General features: G+C 40.2%; 1 protein-coding gene and 1 pseudogene across 1 annotated transcript; both read left to right on the top strand.

The window, feature by feature from the left end:
• The first annotated feature begins 13269 nt into the window (after positions 1-13269).
• On the top strand, positions 13270-16745 carry lrrc3 (leucine rich repeat containing 3). The gene is made up of 2 exons (XM_026295766.1): positions 13270-13505; positions 13948-16745. Exon 2 carries the CDS (start codon positions 14179-14181, stop codon positions 15028-15030), a length of 852 nt encoding a protein of 283 aa, XP_026151551.1. The 5' UTR covers positions 13270-13505; positions 13948-14178; the 3' UTR covers positions 15031-16745.
• LOC113124069 (uncharacterized) lies at positions 15673-22754 on the top strand (annotated as a pseudogene).
• The last annotated feature ends 1757 nt before the right edge of the window (positions 22755-24511 follow it).

Raw genomic sequence — 24511 nt, 5'->3', positions numbered from 1 at the left:
AGCTCCTGAGCAGCAAGATTATCATCAGCCATGTCTGTGTTTCAGCTCCTTCATTACAGACACCAGTTACATTTTGAAAGGCAACAAGCCAATTCACATACACAGAACACTGTGTGTGTTTCTGGTACAGTATATATCTGCAATCAATAATATATAATCAACATATGTACAAGAATCAATCATTAGTTTAACTTTACATGTACATGGATGCATGACTCTCTGCACTTGCCATCTACATTATTACAGTATCTACAGTTATACCAGGTTGTATATCTGTTTCGGCTATTAACCTGTTGTCATTCCAAATGGACAGGCACCTACCTAGTGCCCCTGTTGTTTGTACTGAAACTGAATGTGATTTCAAAATGTGTTTTAACTGCTAACATATACTGTTCACACTGGATTAATACACCTTTTTTAATCAGGTACTTAAATGATTACAGTGGAATATGACACAAAATGAGATAGATTCATACAATGTTATGTAACCTGATTATCTGATCTAATCAGATTTTTGCCATAGCAAATATAAAATCTAAACATAAAACCAAGATTTTCCAGTGTTTTCTAGAAACAAATTACTACTGTACTTCTGCTCTCATTTCTAAATGTGGGCTTTGATTTAAAAAAAGATAGATTTCACTTTACAGGCACACTTAACATATGTAATGTTAATCTAAGGCATAGTTCCTACTGACTGCAGACAGCTACTATTTTTAATCCTAATTACTTTAATACAATTGTGCACTGTACCCCCAAACCTCTATATGCATTACTCCAGTGCTAAGTGTGTATATATATGTGTATACACTGTTTGAGGGCACTGTTTGTTAGTGGCATTGTTGTTTAAGTGCAGGCTCCTGGCTTTTGGTTAGAATTGATTACACAGAGGTTATGAATTTTTTACAGTAATACAGTCACTGTAAACATTTAAACATTGCTTAACATTTGTGTTGCAGATGTAAATTTGTACATTATTGTTCATCTGGCTGCATCCAGATATTTTTCAGATTAACAAACCAAGAAGAAGCTGACTGAGGCTAAAATGTTTTAAAAGATATTTGAAAACCTTCCAACATACAGAAGCTGATCTTTAATGGAGTTTAACATCTCCTGCACATCAATGGTTGCATTTTTTAGGTTTAGGTGTCTGTTGGTTGAATGCAGGCAGGTGAAAACCAAGATACAGTCATTCTAGTTTACATCTGACCAATTTTAAAAACATCTGTTACCTTTTTAATTTTCATACTTCATGGCATTGCATGTTGTCATCAACCTGCAATGGTTTGCAAGTTAAACACCCATTGTGTTGTTACTGTCATTTTATGTTATCACTTCTCTGTTATTGTGCTAGAGCAGCAAAAAAATAAAGGTTAGCACTCAAGTGATGCTGTATGCAGAAATATGTCAGATCATGTTTAAGTTTGATCATTTGCTTTATGATGGTTTGTACTGGATTTCTTATTTATTGAGGTTGATTCTGAAGTGTTTTGTAAAAAGACAAAAATAAAGTTTTGTGTTTTTTTCCCTTGACTTGAACCTTTGTCTCATATTTGTCTTCTTTTAAATCATGCTGGAGATGTGCTTTATTACATAAACTTGTCTTGATAGATTCTTATTTAAAACAGCCAATATACTAGTTTTTACCAATGTGTAAGCATAGACATGCATGTTAAACCAATGTCATTGTTCAGATATTTGCTTCCATACCTGATTTTTTGTGCCCAAAAATATCTGGAGTTTGATTTACTATACGTATGGCTTGGAAATCAAACTGTTGTTTTTCATGTGAAATATTTTTTCTGCATGTAAAATTACATAGGCTTGCTATCTTGACAAAGCCTGCCTTCTGAACATGCAGTTAGCAAAGGCTCTACCCCCAAAGGACTTCTTGTTGGGTAGTTCCCTTCCACCCCAACATTCATCCATCCATCATCTATACATGCTTATTCCTTAACCAGGGTCACAGGGATCAGCTGGAGCCTATCCCAGCTCTCTTTGGGTAGAAGGCAGGGGTACACCCTGGACAGGTCCCCAGTCCATCACAGGGCCACATAGAGACAAACAACCTCACACACTCACACTCACTCCTATGGGCAATTTGGAGTCACCAATCAACCTGACATACATGTTTTTGGACTGTGGGAGGAAACTGGAGTACCTGGAGAAAACCCACACAAGCACAGGGAGAACATGCAAACTCCACACAGAAAGGTTCCTGCTGGGTTTTGAACCAGGAACTTTCTTGCTGTGAGGCAACAGTGCTACCCATCAAGCCACCATTTTGCTTATTGTTATTTCACTCTGATGTTTGACCTTTACAGTAAATAATGATGTATGTGCAGTAAAAGCTAGAAGGCTGCTTTCACATTGATTTGGTGAAGGAGAAAATGTTCTCTAAGCTCACCATAAATATTGCAATGACATTATGACTAGTTTAGAAGTCAATCATAGTATAATATGCAACTTAAGTAGCATATGGAACCCTAAAATCTCCAGTGACATAAAAGTGACATGGAAATGAAGTCAGCTGGTTCAGCCATACAACTTATTGTAGTAAATCGTTAAAATGTGTTATAGACAATTAGGAAGCTACGTTTTTGGCTCAGTTCTGTTAAACAATCTGTGATTGAGTTGTATACACAAAGGCAGTGGTTTCCCACTGCGCCAAACCTTTACTGCCTTACCAAAGTTAATAGGAAAGCTATGTGCATTAGTTCAGTTTATGGATATATGTGTAGTATGCAAAGGCCTCTATTGCTGCCCAACCTTCAAAGGTTTTGGTGTGTGGTCCTTCAATGCATCTATTTGGCCTCTGTTTTGTGCATGAATGATCTGTTTTCATTTCAGAAGGGCAGAATTCACAGTATAACCAGAAAGAAACATGCATGGACAAAATACTGGGGACACCTTCCATTGTGACGGAATCAACTGCAACATCCCTGTAAATAATATAAGATTTATGAAGTTAATATTATTCCATTTTTCAACTGCCAGTGAGGAGTTGATTCAACTTTTGATTGATTCAAAATTATATGGCATGTTCTTGCGCCATGTAAGGAGATGGTAATCTTACTTGCCATTCCCAGCTGTAAGAGACTATAACAAACTATGCAACACAATTAACTGTTATATATAAACCTAATGGCAGATTTGACCTAGAAACCAGTCCAAGGAGTTGCAGTTGTTCCTACATTCTTTGTGAATTGCTTGAGACTCTATAAATGTGAACCTACTGTTTAATTTTAATGCAACCACAGTCCTAATCTTAACTGGACAAGTGGAAAGGATCCACCGTGTCTCCTACTGTAAGTGTTACTTCTATCTGAAAGAGGCAGTGTTTTTAGTTAAGAATATCTATACTGTGGTGTGATATTCAGCTGGAGTGTGTGCACAAGAGGCTGAGCCACAGGGGACGGTCTTTGTCCACAGGGCAAGTTACAAATTAACATTGTACCTCTCCACAGACAACAACAGGTCACCTTGTATACAACTTGACCATCAGTCCTTGCAATGGGAGTTAACCATGCTCAGTGTCAAGCTGCTCTTGATTGCACTCCCAAAGTCCCTAATTGCATTGCATCACCAAGTCTGAATACGAAGAGATAGACCTAATCCCTGTGCTAAACAATTGATAACCTTTTCAGGAAATGAGTCAAATTATAGGTCCTAAGAGGTTTTACAGGTCATTGTGATTTCACACTTCATCGTGATGTTTTTGTTTTGAGGTAGAAATGATCAGTCATATTCATACAGACTGTGTTTTTTAGTTTGCGGTATCAAGACTTTTCAGCTATGTTATTAGGTATGTAAACTACATTAAAATCAATCTTTGCATGAATTTATGAATATGAATATGCTTTAGCTACCATTAAAAGAGTTTATATAGTGACATTACAGCAGTGTACAATATATGAATGATGGACAACTACATACACTGTTGTTTTATAACATTTTAAATTTAATAATAAAAATAGGTTGACCTAGGTAGCTAGTTGAGAATCTGGTGCTCTGTGTATTACACTAACCTACCAATGTTTTCAGTTCAGCTAGCGGGCCACACATTCCTCTTAAATGCCCCACACACACCTAGGACCAATCACTGCTCTGGACACAGATCGCCATAGTTATTATCATACAGGGATCAGACAAATGTAATGATGTAATAATGAGAAAAAAAATGTTATGTTCTGTAGAGAAAACGTGGTCACCAAATACTGCATAAATAATGTAAACACACAAGATACTAGAGACTAAATATAGAAAATGATTTGAGAAATAAATATAATGTATAATTAACAGCTTGTGTTGCACATTCTAGTTTAGGTGTGTTAGGAAATGTTCGTTTGGTGGAGTAAAACAGTTCCTGACTGAAGTTTAGAAGCTCAAAAAAAATAAAATGGCAATGTTAGGCTGGAATGAAAACCATCATAGTTTTGACTAATGCATATTGTTTAAAACAAAAATCATTTAATCACATGCTACAGATAAACACAAAATACCTCAGTGTAATTATACCAATGTCGAAGGAGACATAAACCCCACTTTGATTTTAATTTAGATTTGATGGATTTGTGAGAATGATTCCATGAATGAATTATAACTGTGTTTTCCTTGGGGCATCCAGCTGGTGGTTAGAGATGCATTCTTAGGTAATTGTTCAATCAAATCAAATCAAGTATTGCAATGCTGCCTTTCTGAAGACACAAGGTTTTGATCTAGTGCTAGCAGTAAGCTGTGCAGCAGTGACTGATACCATCACTCTTCTTGCCTCCATCATCTGGTGTTGAAACAGTATTGTACACATTGACTTTACTGATAATGTCAGTGCCCAGTTGGACACAGAGGCTTCTGATGCCTAAGATACAGTGTACAAAGGTTTTCCCATTATATAATTCATTCAAGACTTGATACCATATTTTCCTGGACCATAAGTCGCACTTTTTTTAGTACTAGTCCTGCGACCTATATATAAGCAACTTACATTAGAAGCGACTAATGTGTTCATTCAACACCAGCTGAGGGAAATTGCAGAGTTGAGTGATAATTCTCCGTGGATGTGTTAGTACAAAAAGTTGCCATGTGATACATACTACATTTAAAAATATTGATTATAGGTTCCAATAGACATGGCCTTGAGTGCTATTCTAGTGGCTCACTTAATCGATATCTCTGGATGCCAATGATTTCAAACGGGTTTTCAGAGTAACATATTTCGAGTAGAAGGCATCTATAAATGAGTGACACACTGAAGCAGCATTTGAACATGACCAACAATTTCCACTGACAACTGAGAGCTTTTTCAACCCATTCATAATTAAAACCACACACTGCAGTAAAAGCATATAGGTTTTTATCTGGTTCCAGTGGGAGTGTCCTGCAGTGTCAATACAACAGGTCAGACATGATGCAAGAATTGTCCTCAGACAGTGGATTCTGAAGTTACATCTAATTTTTTAAAACCCTGTTTAAAAAGGAGTCATCTTGGGGTCTAACACTGTCATATGTGCAATTTGATGCTGCACATAGTTAACAGTGGGCATTCAAAAGAGGGTCTTAGAGTCAGACTGTGGAATGATTCCTTTTAAGAGAGAATTTCTTTTGAAATTTTCATCTGTCCCTTAAAACAGATGCAGCTCTCTAAGTAATAACAAATTATAACAAATTCTAAGGCATGCTTGGGAGAAAATGAACCTCCCTTAGGTGTAGATTAGTTCATAGCAAAAAACATAAGGTTTTAGATTATATAAAACTGTGTGTATAGAAAGCATTTTGGTAATTAAACTTATAAATTAGTCATGGTCTCAAATTGGGCTTTGAGGCTACAGGGGTTTGTTTATGGACTTTTCTGCTGTGTACATAGAAATTAATGATACTGAGCCCACATTACATTAAAAATAATGTAATTATATTAAACGTAACCAGCATATCCGTTTTCCCAATGCCCGTGTTCCAGCTTGTGAATTTGATGTAAAAATGTCAAACATGAATGAAACAACATATATTACTTTGATGTTATAATTATAGAATTTTTGGTGTTTGAAGTACAGTATATCATTGGTAGTGTGATAATGAATACTTCATATATACTGTATACCTGTCATTGTGTTTTCAGTAGCTGGTCTGTCTTGTTGCATCTTTTCAGTGTCAATGTTTCATGGACATTGTGTTGGATTTCAGTCTTGCCCATGTTGTTTTCCCTTATTCACTAATTTTTTTAACTTTGTTCACTTGGATAGCTGCTTCGGTTTAGACCTAATTTTCCTGAATCTGCATCAGATTCTTTTTCCTGTCAGTGTAAGTTTGGTATTTATTGTTTGCCATGGTGTGTTGTGTCTGTTCCCTTGCCTGATTCTTGAACCTGCTCTGAGCTTCCTTGGTCCCTGTGTTCTGTCTGCATTTGGGTCCTTGTCTGAGCTATTTCCTGATATTATGGACTAAAACCAGTACCAGAACTAGTACCATTTAAGTGACCTGATGCTTTTACATTAATTATCCAAGAACTAATTACCTTATGAGTGGTGCTGTGTCTGAGAGCAACGTGAAACCGCTCAGGCTGCAGCGGTGGTAGAATTTGTCCGGTTAAGAGTTGTTCTACCACTGAAATAATTTTAGAGACATTATTTTAAGGTTGAAAATCTACATAGCGTTGCTTTAATATTGCTTCCATGGCAACAATGGTCCTATATGCTGGCTGGTGGAACATATGTTTGTTACCATGAACACAAAGGTATGGTAACAATGCCACAGAAAGTGTCCTATAAAACTTCTTCTAGGGACAAATAATCTATCTGGGTCATTGGTATAGAGACATGTTTAGTGTAACCCAGCTGATAGGGCTGCTTCATAGACACCTATAGAGTGCTCTTCCACAGCCCACTCTACAGGAGCTCACTCAACCCTCCTCCAGGGCACTTAATCCTCACAGACGGAGACTACCCATGCCTTCACCCACTCCCCCTCATCACTCCCTACAAGAGGCCAGTACAAGGTATGGGAGCCCAGTGGTTCAATGTCCATCATTCCAGGGCCTGCTCCATTATAGAGCGTGCCTTTGGAATGATGAAGATAAAATTCAGTGCCATCTTTCTGCAAGCACTACATTTGCACCACACCTTGGTACCTCATGTAAGTCTCATGTAACAAGAATTTTACTTAATTTCGAAGGAGAGGGAATGAAAGAGCATGAACATTATTTTCAGAATGTATGGTGCCTTTTTCAGGTCATAACAGCATGCACCATCCTCCACAACATCTGCTGGTGATGGGGCTGGTGACATCATGAGCCAAGAGGATGAGCCTGAGGAGGATATTGTGGAGAATGAAGGGGAGACTGGTTCGGGGACAGTCAGTGGTGCTACCTAGCATGAACAGCTGTCAGCAGAGGTATATATAATGGATGGATGGATGTTGTGGTGGAAGGGAACTGCCCAACAAGAAGTCCTTTGGGGGGAGAGCCTTTGCTTTACATGCAGACAAAATGTTTCACATGATTTCCAAGCCATATGTATAGTAAATCAAGATTTAGTAGTTTATAGCCTATAATAAAGCACATTTCCAGCATGATTTAAAAGAAGACCAATGTTAGACAAAAGTTCAAGTCAAGGGAAGAAAAGCTCTACAGGCACAGGAGCAGGGTCAGGGGGGCCCCTAGCCCTCAGAACCATAAAGGGACTTTAAAGCTTTTTTATTGGAAAGACAATCAAAATAGTAAAAAAACATTGAAGTCTTTTTAATTAGTGCACACTCAAAATATAGTAAACTGAAAAAAATCATAAACACAACAGTAAAAGGGTTACATTGTCGTTGTCCAACAATTACAATTGCAGTTTCCTATACATATGAAACAGGTGTGTCTGAATTTATAATGCAGTGGATTATTATTTGAGATTCACAGAAGCAAACCAGTAACTGTCAGGATTGATTCATTGTAAATGCATTTTACTGTAGTTAATCTAATAAAAAAGTGTCTGTGTTTGTCTTTTTTTGCAAGTAAAGGATCAAAATTACTAGATGGCAATATTGGCTGTTTTTTGTTTCTTGGACACCAATATATAATACAACCCCAGACATTTTGGGCACTGATTGTAGCTTGTAAAAGATTAGGGTGAGATTCTAATGTCTAGTATAAACAAGAGTAATGATTATCCATATCCACCAGCCCCTGTGGATATGGTTTTAAGCTCTAAAAAAGTGTGAACCTATCCTTTAATTAGGTGAATAAAATGTTAGTAATCAAAGATTCAGAAAGGAAAAAAAAATATCTGTCATCCAGTGCAGTAATTACTTAACTCTACATACACTGTACAGACATGGATTTATGTATGGTTGGGCAATCAATATAGTAATTGTACAAAGATTTACCATCATTCATTACATAGCAGAGAATAATATGGTCCAATAATCGTAAATATTGATTGTAAAATATTTTCTGCCAGTTCTTTTCAGCCGTACATCAGTATAAACACACAGATTATTCTGCCATGCACAAATAGCTAAATGTATTCATTCTAAATGTAGTACAGCAGCAAATCAGTTTCACCCCCACCACCCTGCTATTCGATGCTAACACTGCTCTCCTGAAAACTGCTACAGTACAGTATGTGTATGTAACTGTGATGAATTATTTCAAACTAAAGGTCTCACTCATCCCCATTTTCACTGCCTTCAAAAGAGATGAATTTACTTTGTCAAAAGAAATCCAAAGTGATACACTTGGATAAGTAAGTAGGCGACAGGAGATTGGTTTGACTGGAGGCAGCTGACACAAGTAATTTGTCTGTTCCAAAGCACTGGAGATTCATTAAGGGGCAGGTCAGCAGGAAGATGAGGGGAAAGGGCCTCCTGGTGACAAGGGGACCTGCTGTTTCGCCTGGAGAAATATGCCGATACACACGCACACACGTGCATACAAATGCACACAGCCCAGTCTTTTCTTCAATGTCACAACGTACCGGTCACATATTAGTGGCCATCTCCCATGGCTCTTTGTAGAGATGGATGAATGTTTTTTGTGTTTGGAGCTGTTATTAGCTGTCTCTGGGACAATTAAAGACAGGGACCAGTCTAATTTGTTTTAAATTGGGCATAATATAAATAGATTGTGACCATTAAAAACTCGTCACAGTTTGGTAATTAATGCAGTCTTATCCACAATGTACCCACCATCTAAATTCATACACTTAAAAAAGTTTAAATAAAGTGATACAGCCATAGGCTGACTGCAGTGTCTTTCTCTAGATGCTATGTGTGTAACCTAATATTTAGAAAACCACCAAGAAATGTCATCAGTGGAAAAGCTCTCACATCTTAATAGTGATCCATGCACAGCAGATGATTTGAAAAAAGTAACAACATACACACATTAGTTACTAGAGTCTTTTCAGTGTCTGTATTTAGCAAATTAGATTTGAATGCTATATGTGCAGAACTTTTTATTGAGTTGAACACTAACTGGTGTGAATCTCGGGCTTGGACTGGTGTTTGAAGGCCTACCATCGGTGTTTAATGATGCCAATGAAAAGCTGATTTTTTATTTGCTCTGTAAAATTGGATGTAAACTGTAGCACGGTGTCCTTGAAATTGTTATGTTTATTTTTTTTAACATTAAAAGAAGTTGGTCAAACACTCTAGTGCTTTGGGGTTTAAATTTTAAAAAATATTATCAAATGTAATTTCATATTTATAATCAAAATGTATTAATCAAATAACCCACCTATGATAAATATTCAAAACTTTTGAAGGCTCCAGATCATTAGTGGTAGAATAACGTGAGTCTCAGCTTAACATTGGTTATTGTTCACTTGATGATGACGCGTGATGAAGTTTTTTTTCAGCTGTACGATCAGTTCATTGCTTCTGCATTATATCAGTTGTTGGCCATTTTGGGGCAGTGCAACTAGCACAAAATGAAACATTTAATACTGAGCTTTAAATGGCCTTGCACTTTGTCAGCTAGCTGAGCTGCTTTCCATCCCCAGACCTGATTGGAGCCTCAGATCTAATTTTCAACACATGTTAAATGTTCTGACCACACATTTTCATTAAATGCCTCTAAAAGATAAAATGGGCGTCCTATGGACTTACATATTTTTATATCTAAATTCAAGACGTTGACACCATTTGACTATTAGTAGTTACTGCCATAACATAATGGGCTACAGTTTGTTTATTAGGATTTTCTATTTATATTTTTTCTTAAAATTCAACTTGTTTTAATGTGAAGCACCTTGGATTTCTGTATTAGTAAATATACAAATAAATTTTGTTCTTTGTTGTTATATTATCACGTATTATTACATATATATATATATATATATATATATATATATATATATAATTTCCTTCTCACCTCTATATGAGACCTGGGAGTTTGAGGGATCTTCTCAGTATCTTAGCTGTTCCTAGCACTGTGCTCTTCTGGACTGAGATCTCTGATGTTGTTCCTGGGATCTGTTGGAGCCACTCTCCCAGTTTGGGGGTCACAGCCCCGAGGGTGCCGATTACCACGGGGACCAGTGTTGCCTTCACCTTCCACATCCTTTCTAGCTCTTCTTTAAGCCCTTGGTATTTTTCAAGCTTCTCATGTTCCTTCTTTCTGATGTTGCTATCACTTGGGATTGCTACATCAACCACTACGGCTTTCTTCTGCTGTTTGTCCACCACTACTATGTCTGGTTGGTTAGTCATCACCAGTTTTTGTTGGTCTGTATCTGGTATTCACTAAGTACTCCATTGCTCGAGGCCATCTTCCTGATGTACTCATGGATTTTTGCTGTTTCATCTCAGATGGTGTCTCTGACGCTCACCAGTCCTCGGCCTCCTTACTTCCTCTTAGTGTACAGTCTCAGGATGCTGGATTTGGGGTGAAACCCTCCATGCATTGTGAAGATTTTCCTTGTCTTGACATCAGTGGCCTCTATCTCCTCTTTTGGCATTCCAGGATCCATGTGTGAGGCATTGAGTCGTAAGGCTTTCTTGTAGTCAATTCAGGATCAGGACTGTCCCGGCTTCAGTCAGCCATTCAGGGTGAGTCCCATCAAGCAGCTGGTCCATTTGAGCTGCCTGGCACTCATGGAGTGCAGTTAGCTTCTTTAGCCAGTAGGTGTGGATCATGTCAGGTCTTGGTGCTGTCCAGTTCTTCATGCTTGAGACCCTTTCTTTGATATCTGCCATTGTGATGGTTACTGTTCAGGGAGGTTGCTATATATATGTATATATATGTGTGTGTGTGTGTGTGTGTGTGTGTGTGTGTGTCCCAGGAAAAAAAAAAACACATTATGGTGTAGTCTCCCATTCCACTTTGTGCATTTCAGTAGTTCAGTTCTACAAACACAGTAGCACAGTTCATCATGCCAGCTGGCACAATATGGTTTGAGAAGGGACTGCTTGACCCCGGTGACCTACATTTGAATCACAAGTGTGAGGAAGGCACAAATGAAGCTGAAGCAGTCATTTAAACTCTTTTTTTCTAAATCAATATATGCAGATATCTTTTATTATTTTCAAGGTCATCTAAAGTAGTGATTTTTATAACAGTCATAAATTATAACATTACAGTTTATGAGCAGTTAGAAGATGTAGAGTTTGTCAGAAAAAACACTTGCATGAATTCACTAAGTTGCCATTGCAGAATATGAAATAATTTTTCATTTCTGAGTCCCACTAATGAAGTGAAGCAACAAAACAATGCTGAAAGCTTCATTGCATGTTCAGTCATGTGCAGTGAATCTGTTAAGGTCACATCTGCCCTTAATTACCATACACTTATGCAAATTATACTGTGGTTCTGGCACTCCTCAAGCAAAAACTAGTAGCCTATAGGAACACCTTACACAATCTTAATAACGTTAGGACATTCTTTAATAAAATAGGCTAACACTAGTAGCTTAGTTATGAGACTGATGACACTGTTTGCTCTTTGATGACAGACATATGGTGCTAGATTCAGATATGCATGTAGTATTAAACAGAAACACACAGTCTATTCTTGTTTGAATAGGGCAACTATCAATAGGATACAGTGCAGGCAGACCCTGAAGCTGACATCCTGATCCATTATTGTGCAGTGTGAATCCTTAACATCTGACCCTCTGACAGTCTGTTTGATGGAGCACTTGGGAAGGTTAAAATAATTAATCCACTATAGTTCAATGTGACATGGGCAAGGCCTTGTAAGGCAGATTTTTTAACCCAAGGATGAATTCCAAATATCTAACTCTCTCCTCTGGGCTATGGGACTTAATGACTTTTATTGGACTTTACTAAAAATGGTCCAACAATACCAAAGGTACCACTGATAATCATCATGTTATTGGGCTGTTGTGAATTGGACATAATAGTCTCTTTAAAAGTTATTACTCATGGACTTGTCGATGTGTTTCTTTCCCATGTGGCTCTGGGGTGTTCGGGTTCAGTGCTCAGAGAATTGATTTACAGGAGGGGGGAGCAGAGGGCGAAGAACGGACGGACAGACGGACAGACAGAGGGCGGTCAAGGCAGCAGCAATCCAATCCACGCGCAGCCAGGACTCATTCAGGCGCCAAGCGCGCGCGGTTCGGAGAGAGAGCGCTTGAGAGGGGCTCGTGATGAGTCGGACCTCCTCGAGAACTTGCAGAGTCCACATACTCTACCCCCCATCTTCAACAAGTGTGCTGGACTTGAGCAGAAGATTTGTCCATAAAAACAGCCATATTTGGAGATTTGAATCAACCAACCGGGAGACTGATCAACTTCCCCGCTCGTTAGAAAACTTCACCGAGTTGTTCATTTTCCCAGACGGAAACGCGAAGAAAGGTCATTGTGTTTTTAGAGAGGTCCGGACTTCTGTCAGCCGCGACACTGATGTGACATCTATGGTACCTAAAAAACATTTTCTGGGTGAAAAAGAAGGTATTCATTTAATGATAAAGCACTTCCCGGTAAGTAAATGCATACGTAGTATAAGCTCTTTGTTAATTAAGTTATTCGCCAGTGTGTTTGTTTTGAACGATGTAATATTTGAACTACATAAGTGTAAGCTAATGTAGACTAATTAAAATCCGCAATATTACCTAACGCTGTGACACCGCTTACTCTCACATCTTTGCCCATGTAGGTCCTTCCCGATACAACTGCTCAAATGTTTACCTTCCTCATTTTGGTGTCAAGCTGCGATGCCCTTTGCTTTTAAAATGAACTGTTTCTCTGCAAAGCTGACCGGTAATGTCTGTTGATGCAGCCAGTAAGAGGCAGTCTGTCACCTTATTTTATAATAAAGGTGGCTAAAAATCTGCAGGAAGATCCATCTCAGATATGCTACATTACAATAAATAAATAACAATAAATTCTATTTGACTTTATTGTATAGTCGTGTCATAACATCACTGCATGTGTAGATATATCTTTTTCCAGCTGAGCCCAGGCTGACGAGGACGTGTAAGGCTTCGAGACAGAGGTTGCGTGTGTGTGTCGACGGCTTAAACTATGAAGCTCTTACCAAGGATAGATGGAAAAAGAAAAATGAGGTAAAGACATTGACTCCATGGGGGTGACCTCGCACACAGGGAAGGGTTTATCCTGTGATCAGTTTTTAGCCCACCAGAGGGAGCGCAGCGCTAAAGTCATGATCCTCCTGCAGGACAGATGGAGTAATTTTAGTCTATTCTTGTGTCTGTTCTTATATGTTTGTGAATGAATGACAAGACAGCAGTCCTTGAAATGAAGGAGCTGTGCGACAAAAACGTCCCCTTTGCTTTCTCTTCTTTGTCTAGCTATTAAGTAACGTACAACCCCTCCTTGTATATAATGCACAAGTAGTATAAGCTGTTTGTATATATATCTGTATATAAAAAGATCATTGTTTAGTTGAGTTTGATTCTTCATGTGTGCATGGCCAGCAACTGTTATCTCTTGCTGCAGTCAGGAAGAGATACATCAGAATAATACTATTTTCTTTGGTTCTTCCAGTGCCCAATATAACATGCTGATGCCAGCATTGCCTGGCCTGCTCTGAAGCTTTCATCCACCTCACAACAAAGCTGAGATTAACAGTTTCCTGTAGAAATATGTTGAGCAAACAGCTCAATAGGTTGGATAAGCTTTTTTGAAACCCTTTTCATGGTGAGTCCTCCCGTTTTGTGAATAAAATGATCATTTTGGAATTTGGAAAGTTAATGACACTGCAGTTATCACCTTAATATGTCAAGATTGCTTTTCTCTGACGGGACACGTGGAAGGTCACTGCTGAATATGCAGGAATTAGCTGGGCCTAATATGCCCAAGAAATCCCCTGTCTTTGATGGCTTAGCCCTCTCATGTGGCTTGCTCTTTGGATTATTCATTGCAAGTACACCAGTGATGGCTTGTCCCAGCAGTTGTCACTGTATAGAGAAGAGTGGCATGACAGTGGTCCAGTGTATGTCTCGCAACTTGGAGAAGATCCCATCAGATCTTCCCAGAGATACTGTCGTCCTGCTTCTGGCATCCAACCACATCACTCACATCCCTAACCATGCCTTCAGCGAACTGCACTATCTTCAGGAGGTGGACCTGTCTAACAATGACATTGAGACTGTGGATGTTGGAGCATTTCATGGTGTTTCTGACAGCCTCCTGTTCCTGGATTTATCAAACAACAATATCCAAAGTGTTCCCAAAGAGGCATTTGCCCGTCTTCGAGCAAAAATCAGTCTCTCAAACAACCCGTGGCACTGTGAGTGTACGCTGCAGGAGGTCCTGAGGGAGCTACGGCTGGACCCTGAGACAGTGAATGAGGTGATCTGCCACACAGCAGTGCAGGAGGAATATGCAGGCAAACTGTTAATCCAAGTGCTGGACTCAGGGATCAACTTCTGCAACTTTCACCACAAGACCACCGATGTTGCCATGTTTGTCACTATGTTCGGATGGTTCACCATGGTGATCGCATATGTGATCTACTATGTAAGGCACAATCAAGAGGATGCCAGAAGGCACCTAGAGTACCTCAAGTCACTGCCTAGCAGCTCTCAGATCAGCAAGGACTTTGATACCATCAGCACTGTTCTCTAGGAGCGCCCTATGTGGTCCAGGAGTGTGTACAGTACAGAGTGTGTGTATATGTAAATGTGAAACATTATAAAAATGACAAAAACTTGTTGCAGCAGAAAAATCACAAATGGTTTTCAGCACATTATTCAAGAGCAATCAGTAACTAAAATATAATAAAATCATGCTTTAGACTTTTAATATTTTGGGCTCATAAGTGATATTTTTTGTACAGTTTTGAAAAATGTATTGAGATTCTACTAAATATGAGAAAATCTGGCAAGGCAGCAGTGATAGTGCACAACAAATAAAAGAGTCATGAAACTCACATTTCCATGGCTGGTGATATCTCTTGACTGGAGAGATAAATGTTCCCACTCTGAAGTGAGTCTACAGTTGGACTGAAATGTGATTGAGGTGAATGAGCAGAACCACTGTTTCTCTCAGTTTGTATTGATTTATTTATGTTCTTAACGTCACAATGTCAAGATGAAGGCAATTTTATGAGACTTCTGCTAATATATCACATAGGTCAGACTGTTAACATTTATTTCATGTCACACACTCATAACAGTCCTGCCGGCAAAAAATCTTCCAGATGAAACTACTAGTCCAGGAAATAAGTTTACTCGACTACTACTACTACCACTTCATTTTTCTAGCCACATGAGCACTGTAAGTCCTGTAATCATTAGCTACTTCATTTTGTTTTCATTTCCACCAACTCTTGAGATAAAGCCCTGCTAGATGTTCTCTTTTCCTCAGTTGTTCATCTGTTGTGAATGTAAATTTTAACAGTTTGTAGTCACTGCAAGGAAAACATTCACCACTTATTGTCTAGGGTTAAATGTTTTTTTGCGCCACAGATAAATTCAATTCAGTTAAACATTTCACTACATCTTGGAGGACTCGACCATAGCAGAGGCTCAAAGAACTTCAAAATAAAAAGTCAGATTAATGCAACTTCAAATACTGATCATATTTAGAGGTTTTAGGGGTCAAATATACTATCTGTATGAATGTACAGTAATGATGAATGTCAATATTCAGAAGTGTCAAACAGTCAAATTAATTGATATTGAATCACAACAGACAAATACAAGTAGCACAGTTTGCATTCCATAGACATTACTACAATTGATTTGATTGAAGCACAACAGTTTTTGCTTGGATACAACCCTTGTATTTTTAGTTGCTTATGGCTTACTTTGTTCGTCAATAGTGAATTGTGTCCAAGTGCCTACTCTCTGGGACGTCTACACCATAGCACTGTGCATGAAGTTGGACACTGAGTGTCAAGCCCACTCTCTGTCCACCTTTGCCATTGCAGAACTTGTATTTAGCTCCAACTTATGCCTTGCCAGTTTCTGTATAGGGCTGGGGACCTGTCTCATAAAGCTGTTAAAGCCTAATTACCCAGATGGGTGGATTCTCCCTAAAACAAAGGACAGGCATGTGTGCTACAAGACAATGACAGAAAAGTTTTTAAAAGTATCACAAGCTTTTCTGTGATTGACAACTTAATGTACCTGTCCTTTTGGTGATTGCCACTCATATACTACTTCAAGCAGGTTAAATTAAACACAAATAATTATTTGAAACCAATACTTGACTTACTCTAGTTAGAGACTTGTTTAGAGTATTAATTATTGCTTTTCATCTGAACAAAATAGTATTTTAAAATATTGTTAGATAAATGTCTGTCTGTGCAGTTCTGATCTATCATATATAACAATGTTTGTGCTGGCCAATGTGTGTCCGGCTTTTACAGTCTAAAGGCATGCATATGCCATCTGTGTGTTATTTTGTAAAATATGTCTTTAGCTAAACTAATATTAAAGTGTTTGTATGTCTTTGAGAACTTGTATTTGGTCAATGTCTTTTCTGCATCTATAGAAGAACTGGTCTATGAGCTTGATATTTCTGTGAGGAAATGAAAGGGCTCCAAAAATTGTGATAACTATGTGATAATTATATACATTTTCATAGAAAACAGATTATTGCTCTGTTTCAGTAATTATAATGTTTGTTTTTTTAATGGACACTTTACCAGCATTTGAAAATAAAATTTCTTTTCCAAGATTGTTCAGTCTCCTCATATTATTGTATTTACAGCAAATGTTATAATGAAAAAAGTACTAGTAATATATCATCTCAGTGTATCAGTTGGACCTCAGCCTTGCCTTCTCAGCGAACCAATGGATTCAGTAAACAATATAGTCGTGGAAAGGAGAATTGAATCTATATGATTTTTTTTAAAGTGGCTATATGTGTATTTTCATCTGTTGATGCAAATTACTGTCACTGATTTTAAAACCATCTCCCTTTGGACAAAGGGACAGTAAGGGACAGTACAAAATTGTTGTAATTTAATTTCCAGTGATGATATAACAGCAGTAAAGACCTTTGGCTTTCTGAGTTGTGAAGAGGCTTTACGATGGAACAGCCTCAGCAGTCATTATTGTGATAAATATTAGATTATCTTCCAAGGAACTGCACCTCGCAGTACAGGTTGTGTATGAGTAAGTGTAAGGTATGAGTAAGGCATGCTTTTGCCTTATCCAGCCAATACTTCACAGTACACGGAGTGCACAGGGCAGAAATCTATAAAAGACTCATTACTGAGAGAAACTCAGGCCTGCTGCATCATTTGTAAAGGCCATTGCCTCTAAAGCTGTGTGACACACTGTAGCAATTATTTGAAATCGTGTTTTCTGCACTGCATTGTGGCTTATTTTTTATTTTTTGCCAGACATTGTGGAAGCACCTATTTTTTCCTTTGTCAGTTATTTCTGCTAATGATCCTGTGATGCAAATGCTAAAATTTAGCACATTACAAAAAGTTGTGAGTGTTCTGTGTGACCGTGAAAGAAAGGAGTTAAACTATTGATCTGATCTGAATTCAGAGAAAATAGAAGTTATTGTATTTGGACCTAAAAACCTCAGAAATAGCTTTTCTAACAATATAGCTACTTTAGATGGCATAGCCCTGGCCTCCAGAACTATTGTGAAAAACCTTGGGAGTTATTTTTGACCAGGACATGTCCTTTAACTCACACATAAAACAAATCTCTAGAACTGCCTTCTTTCACTTGCGCAACATTGCCAAAATTAGGAACATCCTGTCTCAAAATGATGCAGAAAAACTAGTCCATGCATTTGTTACCTCAAGGCTAGATTACTGTACAGTGGGTACGGAAAGTATTAAGACCCCTTTAAATTTTTCACTCTTTGTGTCATTGCAGCCATTTGCAAAAATCAAAAAAGTTCATTTTATTTCTCATTAATGTACACTCAGCACCCCATCTTGACAGAAAAAAACAGAAATGTAGAAATTTTTGCAAATTTATTAAAAAAGAAAAACTGAAATATCACATGGTCATAAGTATTCAGACCCTGTGCTCAGTATTGAGTAGAAGCACCCTTTTGAGCTAGTACAGCCATGAGTCTTCTTGGGAATGATGCAACAAGTTTTTCACACCTGGATTTGGGGATCCTCTGCCATTCTTCCTTGCAGATCCTCTCCAGTTCTGTCAGGTTGGATGGTGAATGTTGGTGGACAGCCATTTTCAGGTCTCTGCAGAGAAGCTCAAGTGGGTTTAGGTCAGGGCTCTGGCTGGGCCAGTCAAGAACGGTCACAGAGTTGTTCCGAAGCCACTCCTTTGTTATTTTAGCTGTGTGCTTAGGGTCATTGTCCTGTTGAACGATGAACCTTTGGCTCAGTCTGAGGTCCTGAGCACTCTGGAAGAGGTTTTCTTCCAGGATATCTCTGTACTTGGCCACATTCATCTTTCCTTCAATTGCAACCAGTCGCCCTGTCCCTGCAGCTGAAAAACACCCCCACAACATGATGCTCCCACCACCATGTTTCACTGTTGGGATTGTATTGGACAGGTGATGAGCAGTGCCTGGTTTTCTCCACACATACCGCTTAGAATTAACGCCAAAAAGTTCAATCTTGGTCTCATCAGACCAGAGAATCTTATTTCTCATGGTCTGGGAGTCCTTCATGTGTTTTTTGGCAAACTCTATGCAGGCTTTCATGTGTCTTGCACTGAGGAGAGGCTTCCGTTGCGCCACTCTGCCATAAAGCCCCGACTGGTGGAGGGCTGCAGTGATAGTTGACTTTGTGGAACTTTCTCCCATCTCCCTACTGCATCTCTGGGGCTCAGCCACAGTGATCTTTGGGTTCTTCTTTACCTCTCTCACCAAGGCTCGTCTCCCACAATTGCTCAGTTTGGCTGGACGGCCAGGTCTAGGAAGAGTTCTGGTCGTCCCAAACTTTTTCCATTTGAGGATTATGGAGGCCACTGTGCTCTTAGGAACCTTGAGTGCTGCAGAAATTCTTTTGTAACCTTGGCCAGATCTGTGCCTTGCCACAATTCTGTCTCTGAGCTCCTTGGGCAATTCCTTCGACCTCATGATTCTCATTTGCTCTGACATGCACTGTGAGCTGTAAGGTCTTATATAGACAGGTGTGTGCCTTTCCTAATCAAGTCCAATCAGTTTAATTAAACACAGCTGGACTCCTATGAAGGAGCAGAACCATCTCAAGGAGGATCAGAAGAAATGCACAGCATGTGAGTTAAATATGAGTGTCACTGCACAGGGTCTCAATACTTATGACCATGTGATATTTCAGTTTTTCTTTTTTAATAAATTTGCAAAAATTTCTACATTTCTGTTTTTTTCTGTCAAGATGGGGTGCTGAGTGTACATTAATGAGAAATAAAATGAACTTTTTTGATTTTGGCAAATGGCTGCAATGACACAAAGAGTGAAAATTTTAAAGGGGTCTGAATACTTTCCCTACCCACTGTACACACTGGAAGTTTGACCATCCATCATTCTTTTGATCTTTCACCAGGGGTATTTGAGACAGAAGTTGAAATGTTCTTTCTCACCTATTCTTCTTTTCCTTTCGGCTGCTCCCTTCAGGGGTCGCCACTGCGAATCATCTGCCTCCATTTAACCCTATCCTCTGTATCCTCTTCACCCACATCAACTATCCTCAGGTCCTCCTTCACTACATTGTCCTCCTTCACCTGAAGAACACCTACATCAACACCTCCGTGCAGAAGGGGGGAGTTCCAAAGGTTCCAGGATGTATTGAGCATACAGGGGTCATCACCCAGCTGATCCGGGAGGCACGTGAAGGCAAAGGAGACCTGGCAGTCCTTTGGCTGGATCTCGCCAATGCCTACGGGTCCATGCCACGCAAGTTGGTGGAAACCTCGCTTGATTGGTACCACATTCCAGGCAAGATCAAGGACCTCATACTGGACTATTATAGCTGCTTCAGTTTGAGGGTCACTTCCGGAACAGGAACATCCACTTTCCATTGGCTTGAGAAGGGCATTATCACTGGATGCACTATTTCTGTGATATTGTTTTCCTTGGCCGTGAATATGCTGGTGAAGTCAGCAGAGGTAGAGTGTAGAGGCCCACTCACCAACTCAGGTATGCGGAAGCCCCTTATCAGAGCATTTATGGATGATCTGACAGTGACTACAACATCAGTCCCCTGCCGTAGATGGATCCTTCAAGACCTGGAACATCTCATTAACTGGGCCTGAATAAACTTCAAGCCAGCCAAGTCCAGGTCCCTGGCTGTGAAGAAGGGGAAGGTGACAGACCAGTTTCGTTTCTCACTTGGAGGCATCCAGATTCCATCTGTGGGAGAGAAACCAGTGAAGAGCTTGGGTAAGATCTATGACTGCACCTTGAAGGACACTGCAGAAATCCAGGCAACAACGGAGGAGTTGGGAACCTGGTTACAGCAGTGGATAAGTCAGGGCTACCAGGCAAGTTTAAAGCCTGGATCTATGGCATTTAGCCACGACTCCTCTGGCCACTGCTGGTCTATGACGTGGCAATGACCACTGTTGAGTGCTTCGAGAGGAAGGTCAGCTGTTTCCTGCGGAAGTGGTTGGGCCTACCGCGAAGCCTCAGCAGCACCACCCTGTACGGGAGGAACAACAAGCTGAAGCTGCCCTTCAGCAGTTTGACGGAGGAGTTTATGGTTACCCGAGCAAGAGAGGTGCTGCTGTATAGGGACTCCAGTGACATCAAGGTCTCCTTGGCTGGCATAGAAGTAAGAACCGGCAGGAAGTGGAAGGCTCATGTGGCAGTCGACCAGGCTGAGTCGTGGTTGCAACATAGAGAGCTGGTGGGAACAGTGGCATCCGGATGGGCAGGTCTCGGGAGCAACACAAGACCACACTACAACAAGTCCCAGGGAAAGGAAAGGCGTCAGCTGATCCAGGAGGAGGTCCGAGCAGGGGTGAAGGAATCCCGCTGCAGTAGGACAGTAGGGATGCAGGAGCATCTTGAGCTGCTGCCCAAGGGCACCGGGAGAAGGGCGTTACCGTTGGTGCCATGACCAAGTGCTGTGGGTCATTGCGGAGGCCATCAGCACAGGGATCTCCACCAGTAAATACCAACAACCAACAAGGCAGTCCATCGCCTTTGTTGGGGCTGGGGAGAAGCCACAGCAGCGCCTCAGTCAAGCAGGGGGGCTGCTGGAAACAGCTCGGGACTGGCAGCTGAAGGTTGACCTAGGGAGGCAGCTCAAATTCCCGGAGAATGTCACAGTGACCTCTCTCAGGCCAGACATGGTCCTGGTGTCAGAAACAACAAGGCAAGTTGTTATGACCCTAGGGGTCATTATGTGTGTTGTTGGCTCTCCCCTCCCCATTTCGTGTGTATGTGTGTGTGTGTGTGTGTGTGTGACGGATGCTGGAGTGGGCGTGGACTCGAGGACCGTGGATTGGACTTCCGGGATTGGTCCAACACTTCCCGGAAGGAAGATAAGAAACCCACGGACTACTGTTCAAGAGAGCTATTCTCCCACCTTTGCCATTCCCAGCTATTTGTTAAAGATTTCGATTTCGAGTGAATTAGTTAGTGATTAGATTTTTGTTTCGATTTTGTAAACTTAGTATTGGTAGGATTTTCGTTATTTAGATTAGGAATACTTAGATATTTAGGCTACGTTTGTGTTTTGATTTCTCCTGTTTGTTTTAGGAGTTTCCAGGCTAGCGACCTGTGATTTTGTGTTATTTCTTTTGATTAGCTATTATAGGGCTGTTTAGCATTTTTGTTATTTGATCTTTTGTTTGTTTGAGACCATAGGGCTATATTTAGTGTTTGTGTTTGTTTTCCATTATTCATATAGTATCGTGGGGCTCACGGAGCGTTTTTGTTTGAGTAGGGCTAAATTAGCATTTGTATTTGTTTTGAACATTCTGTTTTGTATTCTGTGTTTAAACAGAATAAATATTCTTGTTAATTGTAATTCGATTATTTGTTCGTATTTGTTGAGAGTGGAAGAGGTTTGGAGGAAAACTCCACAATTGTGTTACGCTCCGGCAACCCCTAGGCTGGGGCGTAACAAAGTGGTCCTGCAGGGGTTGACTGTTCCCTGGGAAGACTGGATGGAGGAGGCCTTCGAGCGGAAGAGGTCGAAGTATGAGGTGCTGGCAGGCGAATGTCAAAGCAGGGGATGGAGGACCCGATGCAACCCCATCGTTGTTGGATGCAGAGGATTTGTCGGCCAGTCTCTTTTCAGGGCACTCAAGATGCTGGGAGTGAAGGGACTGCACAACAGAAGAGCCATCAAAAACATCACTGATGCGGCAGAAAAGGCCGCAAGATGGCTGTGGATCAATCGGGGAGATCCGTGGACCACACAAGCTACTTAGACACAAGCCGGGGCCTGTTCAACCCCAGCTGGGTTGCCTGGGTGAGGGTGTCTGATGTTGCGAGACCCAAAACACCCAGTGACCCAGGATACATCACTGATGATGTGTCTAAGTCACACATAAGTGTATACATTACTATATTTAAAACACCCACTTTCTACAAAATCTGCACATTGCAACTATGATTCAGGTTAGGTAAAGACAGCAGCCATGAGAAATAACAGGTTAAGATATTACAAAAGTCGTGTTTATGTTTTCTTTTACAATTTATGTTTTGTTTTGTACAATTTATGGCTACAGTAGCATTTCATGTCATTGACGACAGTCACCAGAAGCCTGGTAGTGAAGTGGATAGCAGTGTCGTTTCACAGCAAGAAGGTTCCAGGCTTGAATCCCAAGAATGACTGAAATGTTTGGGATTATAACTTTGAGGTCAGGTAACTAAAACATTTGGTGAATGGTTAGAGAAAGTTTACTGCTGATAATTAAAAGGTGAAGTCTGAATACAAATCTGTTATAGGTGAACATTGTGGATGCCTCACAATCTCACACTCTGTCATGCCTTATATCTTCTGGGACACCACAGTGTATTCCTAGACCTGAGGAAGGAACCTGCTCTTAACCTTTATCATTCTCATCCCAAACTCCCCAGTTTAGGCAACAAAAATAAGGCAGCTGCTTGGCTGTGTTATTATCACAAATGTCATTCAGCTTTTCAAGTTTTCTTGGGCTATAATCTTAGTCATGATAATTGTCTTGACATCCAAATCATTACCTTTTGTAATGCCTCCATGGAGAACGTTATCAGTTGTTATCCTCTGATGATTAACATGTAGAACAACACACTTGGGTGGAGTGCAATTCACTCGTTTGTTTTGCTGTTTCTTCATCCTGACTGGTCTGGCCTTTACAACCATCTGTTCATTGAAATATTAACATTTTAATTGAAGACCCCTGTCAGGATCCATGTTCTCTGGACTTCCTGATATATTTTATTTTGAAGGATCCTGACAGGAACTGGTTTTTGGTTATTTCAGTTTCTTTACGTTGTCCTAATTAATTGATTGCTTTCACCTGTTCCTTGTTTTGTCCCCTGTCCTTATATACCTTGGTTTGTTCCTTGTCTTGTTGCCGGGTTGTCTGCGATGAACTGCTATGTATGGTTTTGCGTACGGCCAAGACAGTGTTTTGAGCTTTTGTTAGACTCATTTTGATTTATGGACTGCCTTTTGTTCCTCCAGATTTAAGTTAAGTATTTTGTCTCCTTTTGGTCTTAATTTCCTGGTTCTTTTCCCCTGTCTCCTGTTTATGTGTCTCTGCCTCCTGCCATGTTTCCTGCCCTTGTGTTTCATGCCTTGTTTTCCCTGGTTTACGTGTTCATGTTCCCTGTGTGGTCTGGTGCGTCTCCTTAGCTGTGTGTGACCCAGATCCCTTCATGCCTTGATTCCCTGTTCTTGTTCATGTTCCCTATCTGGTCTGGTGCGTCTCCCTCGAAGTGTGTGTGACCCAGGCCTTCATGCTTTGTCTCCTCGTGTTCTGATCTTTGTCCGTATTCATGTTCTCTTGTGGTCTGGTGCGTCTCCCGAAGTGCGTGTGTGACCCAGACCTTCATGTCCCGACCCCTGTCTTTCATGTCCAAGTGTTTGTGTGATCTGGTGCGTCTCCCTAAGTGTGTGTGTGTGACCCAGATCCCTCCGACCTTGTCCCCTTGTGTCCTTGTCCCATGTTCATGTTTTATGTGGACCCTCTTGCCTTGTTTTCTTATTTTACGTCCTTGAGTTTCCCTGCCTAGTCCTGTCCCC

Source organism: Mastacembelus armatus, chromosome 21 (genome assembly GCF_900324485.2).
Source record: "Mastacembelus armatus chromosome 21, fMasArm1.2, whole genome shotgun sequence".
NCBI classification, from domain to species: Eukaryota; Metazoa; Chordata; class Actinopteri; order Synbranchiformes; family Mastacembelidae; genus Mastacembelus; species Mastacembelus armatus.
Note: the sequence above shows the minus strand (reverse complement) of the source record. Positions and strands in the feature narration are given on the sequence as shown.